Source organism: Fusarium redolens, assembly GCF_020744475.1.
Source record: "Fusarium redolens strain MPI-CAGE-AT-0023 chromosome Unknown BKA55scaffold_15, whole genome shotgun sequence".
In the NCBI taxonomy this organism is placed as follows: domain Eukaryota; kingdom Fungi; phylum Ascomycota; class Sordariomycetes; order Hypocreales; family Nectriaceae; genus Fusarium; species Fusarium redolens.
Window position 1 is genome coordinate 63,074 of NW_025763678.1, and position 18,897 is coordinate 81,970.

At 49.1% G+C, this 18,897-nt stretch overlaps 8 protein-coding genes across 8 annotated transcripts; 5 read left to right on the forward strand and 3 right to left on the reverse strand.

Annotated features, from left to right (window-relative positions):
• Window positions 1–1,162: 1,162 nt before the first annotated feature.
• On the forward strand, window positions 1,163–2,526 carry BKA55DRAFT_542984 (uncharacterized protein; the record flags this gene model as incomplete). Its single annotated transcript, XM_046190535.1, has 4 exons — window positions 1,163–1,171; window positions 1,231–1,335; window positions 1,385–2,093; window positions 2,141–2,526. The coding sequence occupies 4 exons, from the start codon at window positions 1,163–1,165 to the stop codon at window positions 2,524–2,526; spliced, it is 1,209 nt and encodes a 402-aa protein (XP_046045303.1).
• Window positions 2,527–2,600: 74 nt separating this feature from the next.
• Window positions 2,601–7,168, reverse strand: BKA55DRAFT_577467 (uncharacterized protein). The gene is made up of 4 exons (XM_046193615.1): window positions 6,646–7,168; window positions 6,408–6,589; window positions 3,722–6,374; window positions 2,601–3,677 (listed from the first exon to the last, which is right to left on the reverse strand). The coding sequence occupies exons 1-4, from the start codon at window positions 6,914–6,916 to the stop codon at window positions 2,719–2,721; spliced, it is 4,065 nt and encodes a 1,354-aa protein (XP_046045304.1). The 5' UTR covers window positions 6,917–7,168; the 3' UTR covers window positions 2,601–2,718.
• Window positions 7,169–7,302: 134 nt separating this feature from the next.
• Window positions 7,303–8,947, forward strand: BKA55DRAFT_120103 (4-hydroxybenzoate polyprenyl transferase). The gene is made up of 2 exons (XM_046184778.1): window positions 7,303–7,420; window positions 7,479–8,947. Exon 2 carries the CDS (start codon window positions 7,497–7,499, stop codon window positions 8,712–8,714), a length of 1,218 nt encoding a protein of 405 aa, XP_046045305.1. The 5' UTR covers window positions 7,303–7,420; window positions 7,479–7,496; the 3' UTR covers window positions 8,715–8,947.
• Window positions 8,948–8,971: 24 nt separating this feature from the next.
• On the reverse strand, window positions 8,972–9,471 carry BKA55DRAFT_693939 (40S ribosomal protein S23; the record flags this gene model as incomplete). The annotated part of the gene is made up of 2 exons (XM_046199974.1): window positions 8,972–9,150; window positions 9,213–9,471. 2 exons carry the CDS (start codon window positions 9,469–9,471, stop codon window positions 8,972–8,974), a joined length of 438 nt encoding a protein of 145 aa, XP_046045306.1.
• A 349-nt stretch (window positions 9,472–9,820) lies between these two features.
• BKA55DRAFT_577472 (uncharacterized protein) lies at window positions 9,821–10,925 on the forward strand. The gene has a single exon (XM_046193616.1). It carries the CDS (start codon window positions 9,974–9,976, stop codon window positions 10,781–10,783), a length of 810 nt encoding a protein of 269 aa, XP_046045307.1. The 5' UTR covers window positions 9,821–9,973; the 3' UTR covers window positions 10,784–10,925.
• An 859-nt stretch (window positions 10,926–11,784) lies between these two features.
• BKA55DRAFT_693941 (uncharacterized protein) lies at window positions 11,785–12,131 on the forward strand (the record flags this gene model as incomplete). Its single annotated transcript, XM_046199975.1, has 2 exons — window positions 11,785–11,969; window positions 12,026–12,131. The coding sequence occupies 2 exons, from the start codon at window positions 11,785–11,787 to the stop codon at window positions 12,129–12,131; spliced, it is 291 nt and encodes a 96-aa protein (XP_046045308.1).
• Window positions 12,132–13,428: 1,297 nt separating this feature from the next.
• BKA55DRAFT_120170 (uncharacterized protein) lies at window positions 13,429–16,919 on the forward strand. Its single transcript, XM_046184779.1, has 7 exons — window positions 13,429–13,574; window positions 13,641–13,928; window positions 13,977–15,217; window positions 15,287–15,731; window positions 16,023–16,109; window positions 16,208–16,370; window positions 16,423–16,919. The coding sequence occupies exons 1-7, from the start codon at window positions 13,530–13,532 to the stop codon at window positions 16,437–16,439; spliced, it is 2,286 nt and encodes a 761-aa protein (XP_046045309.1). The 5' UTR covers window positions 13,429–13,529; the 3' UTR covers window positions 16,440–16,919.
• A 479-nt stretch (window positions 16,920–17,398) lies between these two features.
• Window positions 17,399–18,411, reverse strand: BKA55DRAFT_596959 (adenylate kinase-domain-containing protein; the record flags this gene model as incomplete). Its single annotated transcript, XM_046196015.1, has 4 exons — window positions 17,399–17,813; window positions 17,923–18,077; window positions 18,153–18,205; window positions 18,264–18,411. The coding sequence occupies 4 exons, from the start codon at window positions 18,409–18,411 to the stop codon at window positions 17,399–17,401; spliced, it is 771 nt and encodes a 256-aa protein (XP_046045310.1).
• Window positions 18,412–18,897: the final 486 nt, after the last annotated feature.

An 18,897-nucleotide genomic window follows, 5' to 3' on the forward strand; every position in this document is an offset into this window, starting at 1 on the left:
AATTCTCTCGTATTCGACTGAAGCATCGTGTGAGGGTGCGTATGTGCGCCTAGGTATACTTTGATGCCTCTGTAACTCGAACCGAGTGAGTCGCGCAGGACAAGTTTCTGCATCACATAAACGTTGTGTAAAGTGTCAGTCGACAATATTGTATCACAATATCAAGTGAGTAATATGGATTTATTCAAGTACATGCTGTGGTGTGATAATCCTTACTATTCTACCTAGCCTGAACCATCACCTTCTCATCTAGGCCACATAGCATTCCTTTTAGGGGTAATGATAAGCCTTGATGATTGATTCAGTATATCGGTTCTTTATCACTTCTGAGAGTAGAGTTACGATCAATATTTTATGCATGGAATTCCCTCTTTTCCTACATCTCTAGGTACGACATGTTCTGTGCCAGGGACGACCTTGAGGCGCATGAAGCCAAACACGGTGACGCCGTGTATCGTTATCGATATACCTATAACATTAAAGTCGATGATTCACAGATGCTTGGTCTGCAGCTACATTTGTTCTCGTTTGCACCAGATCATTCAATCATTGGTTTCCTTCAAACAACTCCTCACTTCCAAGAGTATTCGCTTAGGTGCCAACAAAATTCGACAGACAGCCCTCTATAAAGATCCCTTGTATTTCTCTACAAGAGTACGGCCCCGTGATATCTACCCATGAAAGTTTTGTTATGTCATGGTGAATCATCCAGGTATCGTTTTCATTATGCGGACATGTCCCCTGAAGCGCTATCATCTGGGAGACCTTGACTGGTTTGCTATGGTGGTGTCAGGCGAGTTCAACTAGATTTTATCACTATCTTTTGGTTGTCTCCTCATAATTTGCTGAGACGTGACGAGGCTTTCTTACCTTTCAATATTGTGATCCTTGTGTTGCCGGTTTCTTAACATGATTCTGATGTCAATGACTATACTTTTCTTATATACCTCGGTAGATCGTATCCTGCCAGTCATTTGATGTTTGTTGCAGCTCTAGGCTTATGAATAAGTCAAGGATATCGCAACATAAATATTCCACGTCACGCTACCCTACACTCTTACGCGGGGTCATATCGTCCAGCTCAACAGCAAACATTCACAAGCCTTCACAACCCATCGTAAGCAACGATCAAGGCTAAATTAACAAGCCGAGGCTCTTCAGAATGACCAGTGTTAGTCTCAACCCAACAAACTAGTCCACCGTAACTGATGCTGATCCCAAGGCTTGCAGCACGGCATAGCCCGCACTGCGCGGTCACGGACAGAAGAACAGCGCCAGCAGGATCTCGTCAAGATCCAAAAGTACCGTGGTCTTGAGGACGATATACGCCAAAAGGTCAGCTCTAACCGACTATGCAAGGACCATATTTCTCACACATAAGCAGATCTCCGAGAACAACTACGGCACCGACACATTCCAGCTTACATCGAAGCTACTACGCCTCAACCCCGAATACTACACGATATGGAACGCCCGCAGGCGCTGTCTAATCTATGGCTTATTATCCAAACCCTCGGCTGGATCGCCGCCCTCGAAGGAGTTGCAGAATACTTCAGCGACAGACACTCACAGAGCCTCTTCCGACGCTTCATTGCCCTCCTCCTCGACCGAGATCCCGCAACGCCGCAACCCCCCGACAGCTGGGAAGACTGGTACAACGACTAATAGCGATGCCGATACCGACGTGATACGCTCCGAGCTGGGCTTCACTGTTCCCTTGTTGATGGAGTTTCCCAAGTGCTACTGGATATGGAATTATCGCCTATGGACGCTTGATCGCGCGATCGAAAGACTCGATGTATCTATAGCTCGGCGCATTTGGGAAGAGGAGCTAGGTCTTGTCAGCAAGATGCTCACCAAAGACCGACGAAACTTCCACGCCTGGGGCTATCGTCGCCATGTCGTAGCGCAGCTCGAGAGCCCCGTGCTGAACGGCCAGAGCTTGGTAGAGCCCGAGTTTGAGTACACCACAAAAAAAATCCATGAAGATCTGTCCAATTTCTCAGCCTGGCATAACCGAAGTCAGCTCATTACAAGACTTCTCAATGAGCGCAAAGCAGATGACGCATCTCGCAAAGCTTTGCTGGACACAGGTTTGTTTTGCGCCGTCCCGTAAACAGTTATCGCTAACATGTACCAGAACTTGAGATTATCCGCGAAGCCCTGAATGTTGGGCCTGAAGACCAGTCTTTATGGTACTATCACCAGTTCCTAGTATTGAACCTCGCAAATCCTGCATCAAGTCGCCAAATAGCACCAAACCTGACGGCGGAAGAGCGCAAGTCATATATTGACGATGAAGTAACTGAAATCAAGGATCTACTACAAGACTACAAGGACACAAAATGGATCTACGAGGCTCTCATTGAGTATGCAATCGCGTTAAACGAACTCACGGGGCAGCCGTTTGAGCCTGAGAGTCAAAGTGATGTAACTTCTTGGTTACAGACTCTCAGAAAATTAGACCCTAAGCGAAACGGACGATGGAGTGATTTGGAAAAGGACTTGGGTTTATCACAGACATGATTCTGAACCCATTGGCTATCTAGTATATGTATACCATACGCCATTAGACCATGATGCAGCAATGAATTTGTTGATAACCCCTATCGCTAACCTATGATCCGAAAAATTGTAAACGCATATGCTTCAAAGTCCTCCAGCATTGGTATCAATGTGCCCGTTAAATGAAACACCCATACACGCTTTCTACGCCTTTCAACGCCCCCTTCCACTACCTCTTGGTCTACCTCTACCTCTGCCTCGACCTCGCCCACCTCCTCGGCCTCCACGACCAGCGCCACGTCTTGCTGGAATATCCCCGTCACTACCGGAATCTGATCCTGAAGCAGACACTGAATCGCTCATATCTGCTTCTGAATCTGTATCACCAATTCTGACAACTGTCGGCTGTGTAGGTCGCTGAGTTGTAGGTGGTGGCGAAGGGCTGCGCGAGCTTTCATGATGGACCGAGGATGGAGAGGGTGATCTATTGCCGAAATATTCACTGTGCCGACTCGGACTACGAGCAGCCTCCTTCGGCTCTTCTGCTGCCGGCTCATCCATTACCGCCAGAGGGGCGTTGAAGGTTGGCGCGGGTGATGACGCTCCTGACTGTGCTGCAGTCACATTGGTGGAGGCAGTTGTGGATTTGCGTTTGCCTATCTTGAATTTCTTCCCCTTAAGTGCCATTCGTTCAGCCATAGACATAAGCTGCGTTCCTCCGCTACCCGATTTGGGCGGTGGTGGAGACGCAGAATCGCGAGCAGATTCATTATCAACACCCTCTGATCGTCGAGTACGGCGGATAGTTCGCGAGGCTCGATCCTTAGGGTTGCCTGATATGGACCGGGCGTCTTCTTCAGAAGGGTCCACAGTAGATGATCCAGCTGCAATGGTGGTTACACCAGATTTCCTAGGCCTTCCTCGGCGTCGGGGTTGAGGAGGCTCCGCTACAGCCTCCGAAGGAACCGTACCGAGCTCGGCAGCTAGCTGTGCTTCTAATTCGCCAACCATTCTCTCGTGTTCGACGTCACTGTTGTCGCTTTGGTCTTGGATGGACTCGTCAGCGAATTGATTTGAATCATCCGCGGCTGAAACTTGAGACAAGCGTGATTTTCGAGGTCGACCCTTGGGCCAACCTCTCTGGCCGCCTGTTGGCTTCTTGGAAGAACTAGCTGGCGTAGATTGGGAAGAGGTAGATGCGTTCTTGGGGGACGACCACGGCGTTTAGGCGGAGTCTTGGTCTCAAGGACAGACTCAGGGTCTTTTTCGATGGAGGGTTGCGGTGCAGGGGATGATGTCCCGAATAAGGCACGAACTGCATCAGCAGCCAGATCAACAGCCGACTTCTTCTCTCCCTGTGCGCCAACGGCGGGTGTTTTAGGTTTTGTCCCTTGCGTGCGCTCTTCCCCAAACTCATCGGAATCTACGTCCGCCTCCACATATGATGCTATGGGTTTGGCGTGTCGAAGTTCGGGCTCATTTGCATCAAACAGCAGCTGACCCCGTTTCTTAGATGGGACTGGAGCAGGAGCAGGAGCAGGGGTTTCATCTGGTGTGTTCTGGGCACCATCTGTTCCAGCGTCTTGTGCAGTACTCGGGTCCCTTGTGTCTTGGCCAGGCTGATCCATGACCGCCTCAGGGGCAGCTGGCGGTCCATTGAATAAGGCAGGGTCCATACTATCCAGAAAATCTGCTTCTGGTTCGGCCGCGAGACGAGGTTTCTTGTGGTGGGACTTGCCAACAACAAAATCGGGATCCTCGTTTTCTCGTTTGGCCTTTCTCTTGGCTGCGCGGATAGACTTCTTGACAAACTCAGGGATATCCGGCTCGGACGGTCGCATGGCTTCCTCAGATGGAGCCTGGAAAGGATCAAAAAGAATCTTGTCGGGTGTGTCGTCTGGTTCATAATATCCCATACCAATGCGCTGTCGTGCCACCAGTGAAGGATCGGGGTAGAGGGAAGTATCAGCGTCTTCAGCCTGTGACATGTCCATTGCCATGGAATGATCGCCCAGTCCAGTATTCTCTTCGGGGTATGGTGGATATGGCCCTTCCATAGTGTTATCAGCCATAGACTGGTCGCCTTGACCAAGAACATGACTCTGATCTCCGTAGCCGTTCATGCCAGGTACGTGCATACCACTAGGAGGATCATGCTCTGCGTCTTGCATGAACTCATCTGCTTCATCCTGCTCGGTAATATCTTGTGCCTTGGCATTATCGGCCTGCTCTCTTAGCCTCTTCATTCGTCTGCTGTCCTTGCTGCGACTTTCCTCTCCAGCAGCCTTCAACCATGAGAGGTTGTGGACTCGGAAGTCGACAAGTGCTTCCACACTTCGATCATCGGCAATCGGGCGGGTATCATGTCCCAGCAAAGTATTCTTTGGTGTATAGGGGTCTGTATTTCCTTGGCGGCGACAGTGGCCACAATTGCATATGCCTAAGCACTTTGGACATTGCCATTGCTCATCCTCAAGCACTTTCTGTGGTAACATATCGAAAGCCCGATAAAGAACGCCATAACAATAGGACTCGGTGCAGCCAGGGTTGGTGCATTGGTGTACTCGGTAGGCATAGTCCTTGTGACAACAGACGTGGCATCTCCTGAGCTCTCCTTTCTTTTTCTTGCGTTTGTACTTCTTCTTTGGCTTTCCTTCACCATCGACCTCAGGCTCCGACTCGCTTGGTGTAACTTCGCGTTCTGGCTGAGTGATGTCTTTCCAAGGCCGTCTTCTCAAGGCTTCTTGGCAAATTTGTGCCAAGGACTTCTTTCCTGAACGCTGTCGGGCGATCTCCAAGGGCTGAGGCGAGGTTTCAAAGTCAACAAATCCGTCATTCTTGATAATCATTGAACGCCAATCCTCGTAGTTATTGACCAGATCAGCCCAAGACCATTGCTCGCACCACTGAAGACCCGAAAGGCAGGCACAAGACCGTCCCATGGCGTAGCATTCCATGCAGACGTCATAAGTATCCTCATCGCCGTTCATCAGCATCCGAGTACAATGTTTGCAAGTCAAAAATCGGTTGAAGATATTTGAACGGCAATATGAGCATGTGATGCACGAGTCAAACTCGATGAACTCTACCTCCTTCTCCTTGTGTGCGAACATTTCATCAATGAGAATCTCAGTAAACAGACCGAATAGCTTCTTAAAGTCACCCGCAAGCTGTCTAGCACGAGGTGAGCTCCTGAGAATGTCTTGACCAAGTCCTAGGAAACTCATCGAAGTCATCTCTGCATCATCCTCCAGCTTCTGAAGTTGGCGATAGTACTTCTGTAAAGTGAAGAAAATGATGGCTTTATTCTTGTACTGTTCGTCGCGGCAGACAAGACGAGCCTTCGGCAGGGCTTCATGTAACGCCAACTCTAGGGTCTCGGCAGTCGTGCGATTCCATGCTACTTTTATCGTTCGAGTACCACGATTCCAAACTTGATGTGCTGCCAAGGGCGGAATGAGAATGAAGTCACCGACTCGCTGCTCAACGACATAAACGTCGAAAGGTGCTTTCTTCCACGCATTGATTTGAGCAAAGTGTTTTTCAATCTCAATATCGTGTCCCAGCATGGAGAGGAAGTATTCTCGAACAACCTCGCGGTCCTTGCTTTCCGTCATGAACCAGATGGAGCTTCCTGGTTTTTCGCCCTTCTCGTCTTCTGATGCTTCTACCATAATATTTTGACCCAACGATGCACACATCTCGCGATGTGCTGGGGTAAATGTGCCTTCATGTCCAATGTAACACATAAGATTTTGGGCTCGCATTTCTTCTGGTAAGCTGGACATCAAATCACCAGCTGGTGCTGCAGCAGCTTCATCGCGGAAGGCGTCTTCCTTTTGTTGCGAGCCACCGGCTTCGCTGGCGTTCTCATTTAGGTAGAATAGGTTCGGATGAATGACTTTTTGCAGTGCATCGTGCCACTCGGGAGGACAGTCAATGTCTTTCAAGTAAAGGCGCTGACGGCGCTCGTCTCTGAAATTTGTCGGTGTCCATTGATTCGCCAGTTGTCGCATCGATCGTAGGTAATGTCCCATCGTCATAGGAATATCCGAACCTGCATTGATGTCTCTCACATTTTCCTCTGTTTAACCCAGGGTTAGTATGCTTTCGATGGCCATCTGAAAAGAGTTGACCTACGTTGCTTATCATACGTCTCCTCCAGCCAACGGACATCGAAAAGCCTTTTTGGCAGAACTCCATCCCATCCATCAATGACTAGGGGTTTGCCGCCAGCGATGACGTGGATCAGCACCAGCTTCTCAAACTCTTGTTGTCCAAGATTGCGTATTTGGTTTCTTGACACACGCTGAACCCATTTGAAATTTGGGGTCTTGTCCACCAAGCTATACAAGTCCAAATCAGGCGGAATAGGATCGAATTTAGCCTGCGGGTGTAGTGAAGTCGGCATCTTGTCGAGCTTCTGACATGATGCGCGTGAAGCTGTAGTGGGGTTTCGCTCGAGAAAGAGATGTCGTCAGTCGCAAAGAAAAGAACGTCTCGAAAATTCGTATGCGCGAAATCAGGCCGAATAGCCGTTCGTTTCGCAAATCGCCCCCATTCAGTACGAAAATAGTGACAACGATATCGTAAACGATGGTTTTTGGGGGAGGTTACAAATCCTAGGCGAATGCATGAAGTCGCGTCGGAAGCTCAGGCGTTGAATTGGAGAATGCGCAACCAATCAAAGGTGATTACACAGAAGCAGATAGCGAGCCACGGGTGCACGTGATGGACGCTTGCCGATCTCGCGCTAACAAGCTCGGCCAATTCGCTCCACTGCTACGTGAGCCTTGGTGACAAGGATCCTGAAGTTTATAAGATTCATATTTTTGGATCGAGAGTTTTCGATTTGAGCTTTGGAGGGCTGCCATTGACGTCTGACGTGACCAAAACTTCTTTACAGAGCTTCGTAGTAAGTTGATTATGAAATTTATATGAAATCCTAGTTCAAATTCTCATTATCCCTGTAGGTCTGTAGACGGTGATCCATGGGATTAAGTGCGCTCCCCCGGGCTTCAGCCTGGGCTCAATGTCGAGGAATTTCAGGTCAAGCTCTGAGAGTCCCAAGGCAACTACAGACACGACCTTCTCTCGTTCATGTTTCTAAAGCCTTGAGGAAACCATGGCATAATAATCAGCGGGCAGTTGGGTTTCACGAGGCCAAAGTTCGATCTTTGCCTCTGGCCACCCAGGATCTGGACTCACCATCAGCTCCGACGGCACCAGCACCTTACAAGCCACCTGAGACGGGACTACTATCGAAACTCCCAGCCTCATGGGTTCCTTACGCTGAGCTGATTAGACTTGACAAGCCTGCTGGAACCTATTATCTGTTCTTTCCATGTCTCTTTTCTACTCTCATGGCTGCCCCAATGGCTATGCCAATGGTGACTCCAGGCTCCGTTATTGGAACATCACTGCTTTTCTTCTCTGGAGCTCTCATCATGAGAGGAGCTGGATGTACTATCAATGACCTATGGGACCGTAACCTTGATCCTCATGTCTCGAGAACTCGACTTCGACCCATTGCTCGTGGTGCGATCACACCGTTCAAAGGACTTGTCTACACTGGGTTTCAACTATTAACCGGCCTGGGAATACTGCTCCAATTTCCTCTGCCTTGCCTCTTCTACGGCGTCCCCAGCTTGCTCCTGGTAGCCAGCTATCCTTTGGCCAAGAGAGTTACTTATTACCCTCAAGCAGTTCTCGGCCTCACCTTCTCGTGGGGTGCTATCATGGGTTTCCCGGCTCTTGGCATCGATCTGCTGTCACATACCCCAGCCTTGACTGCAGCAGCCTGCCTCTATGCTTCAAATATCGCATGGACGATATTATACGACATGATCTATGCTCATATGGACATCAAGGACGACGTCAAGGCGGGTATTAAGAGCATTGCGCTGAAGCATGATGCTGAGACGAAGCAAGTGCTGACAGGATTGGCTGCTGTACAGATCTCTCTTTTGACTGCTGCCGGATTTGCAGCAGGTGCTGGCCCAGCGTTCTTTGTTGGGAGCTGTGGAGGAGCTATGGTCACTCTTGGTGTTATGATCAAGCAAGTCAATCTGAAGGATGTCAAGGATTGTTGGTGGTGGTTCATCAATGGTTGCTGGATCACCGGTGGGGTGGTCAGCCTAGGTCTGGCTGCAGACTACACTATCAGATATGTCCAGGGACCTGAGAACGAGACCAAGTCGGAGAACTAAAGGCCGTAGGGTATTGAAACATGTAAAACAATTGTACCATAATGTCATCATACACGGAGATATCGGTTCAGGCCCAAAAATTCCACCTCACGCGGCGTGCACATCGTTGTTTGTTCGTCGAAGACTTTGTGATCTATTTTCCCTTTTCAGACCTCGTCTCCCATGATCAGATCCCTAACCAGTAATGCCGATGCAAGCAATCCGAATAGACTCCACGTGTCGAAATATGACTTTGTTTCCATCCACGAGCCCTTCGCTTAAGAACGGGGCTTCTCCTTCTTCTCCTTCCACAGAGCGAGCAGACCGACACCAGAGACCTTGACGACCTTGAATCGAACACCGGGAATATCACCCTTGGCCTTGCCCTTGCGACCGAAACCAGCCAGGAGGACCTCGTCGTTCTCGTCCACGAAGTTCAAGCAACCGTCATTGGGGACTAGAAATCAATGTTAGTTTGACCGGTCCTTCATCTCTCGTAGCATCTGGGGTTCGTCGTACCGAAGGCAGTGACCTTCTTTCCGTTCTTGATGAGCTGAACACGGACACACTTTCGAATGGCGGAGTTGGGCTGCTTGGCCTCGACACCGACCTTCTCGAGGACGATACCCTTGGCGTGAGAGGAACCACCGAAGGGAGAGGACTTATAAGCGGTACCGAGGGCACGCTTCTTGTAGGCGAGATCGGCCCATTTCTGGTCCTTTCGGTTCGTTCGCAGCTTGCGGGCGGCGTTAAGACCACGGGGTTTGCCTCCAGCCATTTTTGCTTCAAAGAAAGTCGTTAGTCGATTGTCGATTCGAAAAACTCGAGCGCGAGCGTATAAAGCTGAGGGGATGCCTTTGTGTTGGGTTGGATGGCTAGTACCTACCGGATCTGTCTGTGTATCGACGACGGGATGGTGATGGTAATTTGCGGAGGCGGCGACGAAAAGTTGGGAAGGAACGACCAACGAAAATTCCAGGTAGGGTTTGGTGGCCCTAGGAAGCTGCGACCTGTGGAAGGAGGCAGGCGAGGGATCACGTGCTACTGGAATAGTCTGAGTTGCCCCACCTAGCTGCACCAGGAAGTCTTGGCGATAGTCATTCAAAGTTCGAGTTGCGGGTCGTACAGTAATAACAGACTCATCAACACTCTTTACACTGTCCTCAACTCCCTCAGCATTAGCGTCAATGCTCAGTTGATATCGGTCTGGAATGAAGCGAACTGTATTGTTCTTATTGTACATATTATTATCAACCAATCGAGAAGTCTTTTAGGTCATTATGTCTCATCTAACACGACCTCTGAGCCGACAACGAGATCCTCCTCCCTCTTTATTCCTTCACCCATCTCCATCAGCATCAAATGTCTCCTTACCAAATGCACCGCCGCCAACCGTCCCTTTCATAGGGCAGTCAAACTTACGGCCTAACGCTGAGCGTACTCCATCCGTTAGATCTGGACGATCCGGAGCTGTAGTCCCTCACCAGCGAGCTGGGCTGTTCCCAGCAGAGAGCACTCGCGCGACAGGTGACCGTACTGACCTCTTATGGTCCGAAATGCAAGCAACATTGGAAGAAGTCGAGCTCTCTGCTTCTGGAGGCACTCACGTGTTTGGCCCAGATCATGACCGCAAGCTGGCTGACTTGAGAGCCGCTCAAATTGCCCTCGCTCAAGCCTGGGCCAGAAGTGAAGCAGATGATGTTATAGACACAGCCCAGCTCGAAACTGTGGGGTCTGTAACTGGATCTGAAGTTCGAAACATGAAGGGTGCGCTTGGCGATAACTCCAAGTCTGGTCTTGATGGCACAGAGAAGAGCGCCGTTGGAAGCAGCAGCATATCACGGCCCAACAGCAGCGGCACAGGAGTTGAGAGATTGGGTCACAAGCTCGAAGAAGAGACAGAAGTGGATATCCTCCTCGCAAGGCAACGACGACAAGCCAACGATCGGTATTTCCAAAGAGTCAACCAAGGAGTGATCGACGTTGTAACCCGGCTTGAAGATGTCGCAGTGGCTATGAGAGCTGTTGAACAGGAAAGCAAGGAAGTTTGGAGCGAGAACGACAGTGTTCCCGGTGCTTCGAGGACATGATCGTGTCATACAGGTGTTTTCGGCATTTCGAGCTCGGCGTTGCCAGGAGTTAGGCGATATTTACTCGGCATTTATGGCGTTTCACATATTTAAAACAAACAATTAAGATATTTTCAAACATGTTTTTCTAGATTATCGTCATATCAAGAATATTTAACTATTTACGTCGTTGTTGGCATGCTCCTGAATCCTATTTGGCAGAGAAGATCTTCGTGGCTTCGACTTACACCAAGATGGGATGTGTGGAGACTGTGAGAGGAAAGTCAAACTATCAATCAATTCAATGACGACAAGAAGGCTGTCCAGATACAAACTCCGTCATCGCTGCACTCTTGATTTGATATCCATGAAGACTATCTTATTTAGAGCATTGCTTGAAAAGTATCATGTCTTGCATTGTGGTTGCAAGTTCAAGGCGAGCTGAGGGAACGTCATTGTTCACCTGTCTCTCGACACATACAGGACCGAAAGAGTCGAGATTTTCGGCATATTAAACAAAGAGACCATATTTATCTCGAACTCATGTGCTCTTGTCCTGCCATTTACGTCGTTGTCCGTCTATTGGCCGTTTCCGTGGTTGGACAATTGTCTTGCCTAAGGTAGTCCAGGTACCCTCATTCTCGACAACGTGATTGGAAGAGTGGAGTGGACGACCTGCCCGATTAGGTTATTGGTCAGCGTGCCATGTGGCACACTGCTTTAAACTCGCTTCAGTGGAGTGATGCAGACCCCAGAGCATCCATGGCGCATGGTCAGTGGGCTCCGATTCCATTCAGTGCAATGCGTCAGGGCCCCAAGAAGAGGCCTAGGCCTGCCCATCCCAACTCGCCCAGGCCATATAAAGTCTCAGCCCATCTCCATCACCCTCTCTGCATTGACGCCACGAGCATTTGACCATCATCCAACGCATTTGACATCGATTAAACCTTTATCGCAACGCTCAGCGATTCCGTCATCAAGAAATTCCCATCGATAACATTATCGCCGATACCACTAGCAACATGAGATTCCTTCCCTTTGTCGCCGCCGCTCTCGCGGTTGTTCCAGGCGCCCTCGCTGTTGATCAAAAGAAGTCGGCTATTGTCTGGTTCGAGGACGAGTCTACTCCCGACAGCATCGTCGATGAGTGCAAAAATGCCCTCATTAAGGCTGGTGGAAAGATTACTCATGTTTACTCCATCATCAAGTACGCATACTCCGCCTTTTGGTACTATGACAATTCGATACTAACCTGTTGACTAGGGGCTTCTCCGTCATCGCACCCGAGAAGGCGCTCGAGATCGTCCAGGTCAACCACGAGGAGCATCAAATTCGGGTTGAGAAGGACGAGGTTGTTACAACGGACTAGAGGTGCTAGGGGTAATACGAAAATGATGATACAAAGACAACGGGACAACAGCATGCCTTGAAATGAACTGACCGGATTTCACGGCAGTATTGGGATAGTGATATCCTTTGTTTAGGCGTTATAGGATAGGAGCCTTGGTATTGTCTGGAAGAGAACACTCGTTACAAGACTCAATGAACTCATTATTATTACAAAACCTCTCCCAGGTGGAATAGAACCTGTTATTCAACATATCCGCGGCTGCTTGTGATATTAAGCATATGATAGGCATCAACTCGAAACACATGTCCATCAGCTGTCAATGCGAAATACGGTGGTACAACTCCACCAAAGTTGATAAGACGGGAGTGACAGAACCCAGCCATGTTGGCTTATGATCCTCTGGAGTGCCATATTTTGACTGCTGAACAGCGCCTTCGTGAATCCTTGTTCTGCTGGTGCGCTGGTGTGTTCACTTTATCATCTTTTGAGTTCAGGGACCCAGATTGGTTAAAGCATAAAGTATCTAGGCTGAACAACATGTCTCGCCGCCTGAGCGTCCCGCACTTACACATCGTGACACCCCCACTAACGAGTCTGGATATGCGTCATTGTTGTTTTTCAGTATATTAATCTTATTGTTGTTAGTGTATGTCGACTGTTCGAGTCAATTTAAGGCCGCGCAGCCACGCTTCTGTACTGTATTACGGTATCCGTACACTTCTGTGACACAGAATGCCTCAAATGACACTCCTAACATCGGGTGTCATTTGGTACGCCACAGCGCCACAGTTGACTCCAACAACATTGAATTCGATGATGCACCAAGCTTCGATCACCTTAACTTTGTATCGGTAGACGGATGAGGTATCTTCAGAGAGAACTATGCGCGACTCATGGCCATTATACCCCAACTTTAGACAAATTACTCCGTAATGTCCCTACAGTAGTTTCGTTAGTTGCTGCGTTTTGAAATTGCTTCTATAAATCCTAAAGCTTTGGCTGGCCCATCTGACAGACTAAGCACGCTATTTCAACTTTCCGTGGGCCCCTACACTGTTACCCCTGTCAAATCGATAAGCCCACCCGACCGCATAGCTCAAGCCAACAAGGGCCCAACGTCGCCGAAACGTTGAAGAACAATGCTCCCTCTATCCTTGAGTCCGAACTGAACATTCACTTGACAATCACTGAACAATGGAACGACAGATCTTGATCTCCTCATAACAACTCCTTTTAAAACCCTCGAATCCCATTTCGACATGCCGTCGAATGCCTCGAAAATCATTACCCCTGCTATCAGACACGCGACGCAACTCCCTATAATTCCACCATCCTTATCACTCCCGACAGCGACGACCTGATCGACCACTTTACTCGACCAATATTTGGCTCCGGCCGCACAATAATTACTATACGATGCCAGGCTATAGTGCTAACGCGCAGGCTGCGCTCATAAAAGCCGTAAGTGTCTTCGAGGAACAGCCTTCACCGTCTTCTAGCTCCAGTCTGACCGAGGATACCCCTCAGATCAAACGAGTCTTCGAGCCGAAACGCATGGTAGAATCAGTCGAGGATCTCATTGACGGTGTGACTCTTGGTCTAATTCTACATCAACTGGATCCTAGCTTTGACACGTCCGCCCTCGAGACAAATTCCAATACATCTCGGTACCTGACGAACAAGCGCAACATTCAGAGCATATACAAGGGTCTCTTCCGCTACATTCGACGGGCAGTTCCTGAGCTCGCTTGTCAGGCTAAGAAGTTCGACTACCATGCAATCGCCGAGAATCCCGATGCTCAAGGCGTCAGTCAGGTAAATCTCTCTTCGGTACATTCATGGTTCGTACGATTAACTTTACAGCTCTTGGCTGTTATGTTGGGAGTGGCCGCACTAGGTCCCGAAGCCCAGCACTATATTCCCCGGATAACAGGTCTCGACAAACATACTCAAGCAGAGATTATGCAAATAATCCAGACGATACAACAGGATATCAACAACTCACAAGGCGACGACGACGTGGATGAAGCTATCGACGCTGTTATGGAGGCGAGAGACATTGACCTACTCGTTGAAGAGCAAAATGCAGCCTTGCGGTCACAACTTGACTTAACAAAGAGACAGCTGTCAGATTACATCACCAGGCTTGATCATTTACAAACAAGTCACGAGGAGCTCCGGTTTGATAAAGAGAAGAATGACCGGGAGCTGGAGGTCTTGCGGAAGGCCACTATAGATGGTGCTAACAATGCCGAGATGATCAAGAACCTAGAGATTCAGGTGCATGACCAGATGGAACTCATTGCTAGACATGAGGAAACAATACGAAGAGACGAGCGCTTCAAGTCGCAACTTGAAGCTGAAGTGCTCAAATTGACAGAAAAATGTAAAGAGGCAGAAGAGCTTCGCGACCAAGCAACGGAATGGAAGCACAAAGCTGAGGATCTCGAGAAGAAAGCCAACACTGCAGAGCGGTATAAGCAGAAACTCGAGTCCCAGCAGCATCTCGTCAAGGAGGTGCAAAACCTACAGTATGAGAAGACAGAGTTGCAAGACCAGATTAAAATCCTGCTGGAAGACCAAGATAGGGGGGCTCGTACAAGGAAAGCAGAGGATGAGTTGACCAAGATGATTACTCAGTCCGAGCAACATCTTTGGGACGAACGCAGCCAAAAGAACCAACTGATGAAGGATATTGCAGCACTGGAGGACGAGGTGGTTCGTTTGAGGGCGCGACAAAGCCACGACGAAAACTTCATCAAGGATCTCCAGGAGCAACTAGAGAGCGGAGGAGCCGCACAAAGCGTTGAACCCGGCGCATTGGGCCTGGCAGGAAATCTCGAGGATGAACTTAACGATGCAGCTACCGAGGACGGCCAACCTAGCCAAGTTAACCTACCCCTAGAACTATCTCGCCTGAAGGCTGAGAACGATTTGTTGCGCAGCACAGTCGGCTCTGGAGATACTGCGCCGCTACGCCGGGAACTGGACGAAGAGAAGCGACAACGTGCTCACCTTCAAAAGAACTATAACGACATGTTCGAAAAGCATGCTGTTTTGCATGATCAAATGGAGGCTCTGATCAACAATATGACCGGCGAAGGGTTAGTCAAAGCAATTGATGAAGCCGATGTTCCTGGCGGGAATCACATACTTACTTCGGATTACTACAGGACCAAGGCCTTTCTCAATATTAAACAGTCATTGTTGCAGTGCGAATTCGAACTCGAACAGTCGAAGAAGAGGGAGAAGGACCTCTCCGTTCAGGTGGCAGATCAAGGCCGCGAACTTCTTGCTGCTAAGGCTCAGCTCTCAGCTCTTGACAAAGAAGGGGCAGATGCTCTTAAGGAGCTCAAGAGCGCTGATGTTACCATCATCTCATCTCTCAAGTCTGAGCTCGACTACACAAGAGAGCAGCTCAGCTATACCATTGCTGAGCGAGATGCGCAGCAAACCCAGCTCGTCGATGCTCTCCTTACCAAGGATAAGTTGCGTAAGGAGGTTGAAGAGGGCCGGGAGCTGCAAGACATCAATGGCACAGGCGATGCACCACCTGACCCCAGCAAGAAGGGCGAGTTGATTGAGAAGCTGCGTGCTCGCCTCAGAGAAATCCGCGAGGTAGGTCCATTTTTTGATGCAATTGTTAATGGTGATGGGGAAGACCCAGTGGTCCCAGACAAAGATGGTCAAGCGTCATTAGAAGACGATGTTACTTGGCCTTTGAATCCAGCTTTGGCAAATGATGAACCGAGTTCATCACCAGATGCCATTGGGGCTGAGATCCCCAGACCTCCCTCTGCACTACTTCCCCTGCGTCCCCTCCAGCGAGGGCAAGAAGGGGGGCTAGAGGAACCTCTTGATATGCGTGCGCAACCCGGTAGATTGAGTTGGCTGACAGATATGTTCTAGCAACTTGAACGATCAGAGACGGACAGAATCGACCTGCAACGTAAACTCAAGGCTGCACACGATGGGGAGGCCGTGGCAGCACAAAAGGTACGTTTTATTTCTTTTTGCATATATAGTAACATCATTCGTTTTCATCGTATTTCGCTATTGTGACTGAAATCTTTACTGATTATCCGTGACCCAAGGCCGCAAGCGATCAAATCATCCGGAACCTTGAAAGAGAGAACGCTCTCATTGCATCAGCATGGTATGATCTTTCGAGCCGGCTTCAGAGCAACCATGTCGTTTTGCAAAGGCGGCACGAAGCTCCGCGGAGCTGGCTTAACAAGCAGAGGCAGATGGTCAATGGTCAGTTGCGCTTCCGCGACTCGCTCTACCTCTACTGACCTTCCCCTGTCAGCGACCCCGAAGCGATAGGTACTCGCGGGGTGAGAAATCCCTTGCTATTTTATGATAAGACTCAACGAATTACGCTCTCAAGTTGTGTGACATAACTCCTACTACCTACCAAACACCAGTCTTTCCCTCGACGTATTCACTCCCACCCATACTGGCTTATCTTATCCGGCCTTCAAGATTGCCCCTTATTCTTTCTTGATCCGACATTCTCATAATTGCCGACACCGCCTTGGATATTCAGGGCGTCGTATTTTCCTCTTTCTTTTTTTTGAAGCATTGCGAGGGAGCTTGGTGTGTTTCTTAAAAACGGGCGTATTTGCTTGGTAGACTGGTGGCTACGAAGAGAATTTCTGCATTCAAACAGAATGCTTTCAATGATATCATTAGTATAGATGTTATGCCCAGGAGTCCTATACAGGGCTCCATATTGGTTCAATAGAGACTCAGGCCAAAGATTGCAGAGTCATAGTTTAATCAGTACTGAAGCTAAAGTTGTAAGTCGATTCTACAACTATAACCTGAATGGTAGGGGGTTTTAGTCTACCTGAGACTAAGCCCATAAGTGTCCTAGGTATATTTAGAGGACGACGATATATTGTTAAACCAAGCATCATCTGCATTCCATATTCACGAGAAACAAATAGGCCCAGATATAGTTAACGCTTCGAAAGCCAACTTTCTGTTGGTTGGAAACTATTGTAAAAAAGACATTTTGATACATGGCCAATCGTCGTCCAAAGTAGGTAGCTTTTTCCACACATGGCCAAACAAGACCGCACCGCAGATAAACCTTCTACCTTTTAACGCCTCTTTGGCCTGGAAGATTGGACTCACCACTCTCCCTTTCGCCTCCCCAGTTTACAGTTCATACCGTTCATATATCCAAGACGAGCTGGCTTTTATTTTCACTCAGCATTCGTCTTGCTGCCAGCCGCACGAAAGGGCAGCTGGGAGCAGTCTACCACTCCGGGCAGAATTTAAGCTCGCTTCTCGTTAAGGACCTTAAGCATGTTCTTCCACACTTGGCCGGGTTCTTGGCTGGCGTCGAGGCCGCTCCAGATACCAGTCTTCTTGTAGTAACCCACAACAGGGGCGGTCTGCTTGTGGTAGGTAACAAGACGCTTCTTGAGAGCCTCAGCGTTGTCGTCACTTCGCTGGATAAGAGGCTCGCCAGTAATGTCATCCTTCATGTACTCCTTGGGAGGGTTGAAGGTGGTGTGGTATGAGCGTCCAGAAGCGGGGTGGACTAATCGGCCAGTGATACGGGCAACGAGGAGAGAATCGTCGATCTGGAGCTCGACGGCGTGCTGGAGTTTCTGGTTGCGCTCTGTGAGCATGGCATCGAGGCTCTCAGCCTGAGGGACAGTTCGAGGGAAACCGTCAAGGATGAAACTGAAGCGCGAATTATTAGTATCTTCTTTCGTCGATCACATCGGTGTAGATCGAGATTTGCGGGCTCAAAACGTTTGGAGCCTGAAAACCCTGGAATAATGCAACTCACCCGCCCTGGCACTCCTTGTTGCTGTTGAGTTCCTCCTTGATCATGCCAATCATGATGTCGTCGCTGACCAGACCGCCCGCATCCATGATCTTCTTGGCCTCGACACCGAGAGGGGTCTTCTTAGCGACCTGGGATCGCAGCATGTCACCGGTAGCCTGCGCAACAAGAAAATACATGTTAGAGAGCCTAAATCTTGAATGGCTATGTTTTTGCGACGTGAATTAACGTACCAAGTGACAGCAGGAGAAGCGCTCCTTGATCTTGGGGGCCTGAGTTCCCTTTCCTGTGAAGCCCAGTTAGTAAAAGACTAAGCGAGCATTTGCGCCGCAAAAAACACTCACCAGCACCAGGAGGACCGATGAGGATCATTCGGATCTCCTCAGTAGAGACGGGACCACCAGTGGCTCGCGCCTCGAGCTTCTTGATGCGTGTGTCAATGGTGCTAATAACATCCTTGAGCTGCTTAAGCTCGTCCTCAATGAAACCCATTGTTGCGGTTGCGGAAGGTGAAATTGGAACTGGAACTTGTTCTGGCGGGCAATTGCAGGAGATCTTGGGAGATCCAGAGAAGCAAAGATGAAATTGACAGGGGCTTTGTTCTTTGGTGCGAGGCTGAGGGAATCGAAGTGGAAGAAGAGAGAGAAAAAAGCGAAGAACAAAGTCAAGACAGGGAAATATTGAGTGCGTAGCCGGAGGACGGGAGGTTTGGGGGAGAAGCTTTAGCGAGCTGTGATTGGTCAAATGGGGCCGTTTCTGCTGGAGCGATGATGATGGGGGTACACCCCTGTAATGAACCTGCTGGGGATACGCCTTGGCTTTGAGGTGAGAGTAATCGAGGCTCTTTATATTTACGGAGATTCCTGTATTTTTATAGCTAAATGGAGGTAATATTGTGAATTCTAGATATTCAATATTACCTAAATCCAAAAAGTGCACCGTTTCTTTTGTAATTAATGTTTTCAAGGTCAAAACGTG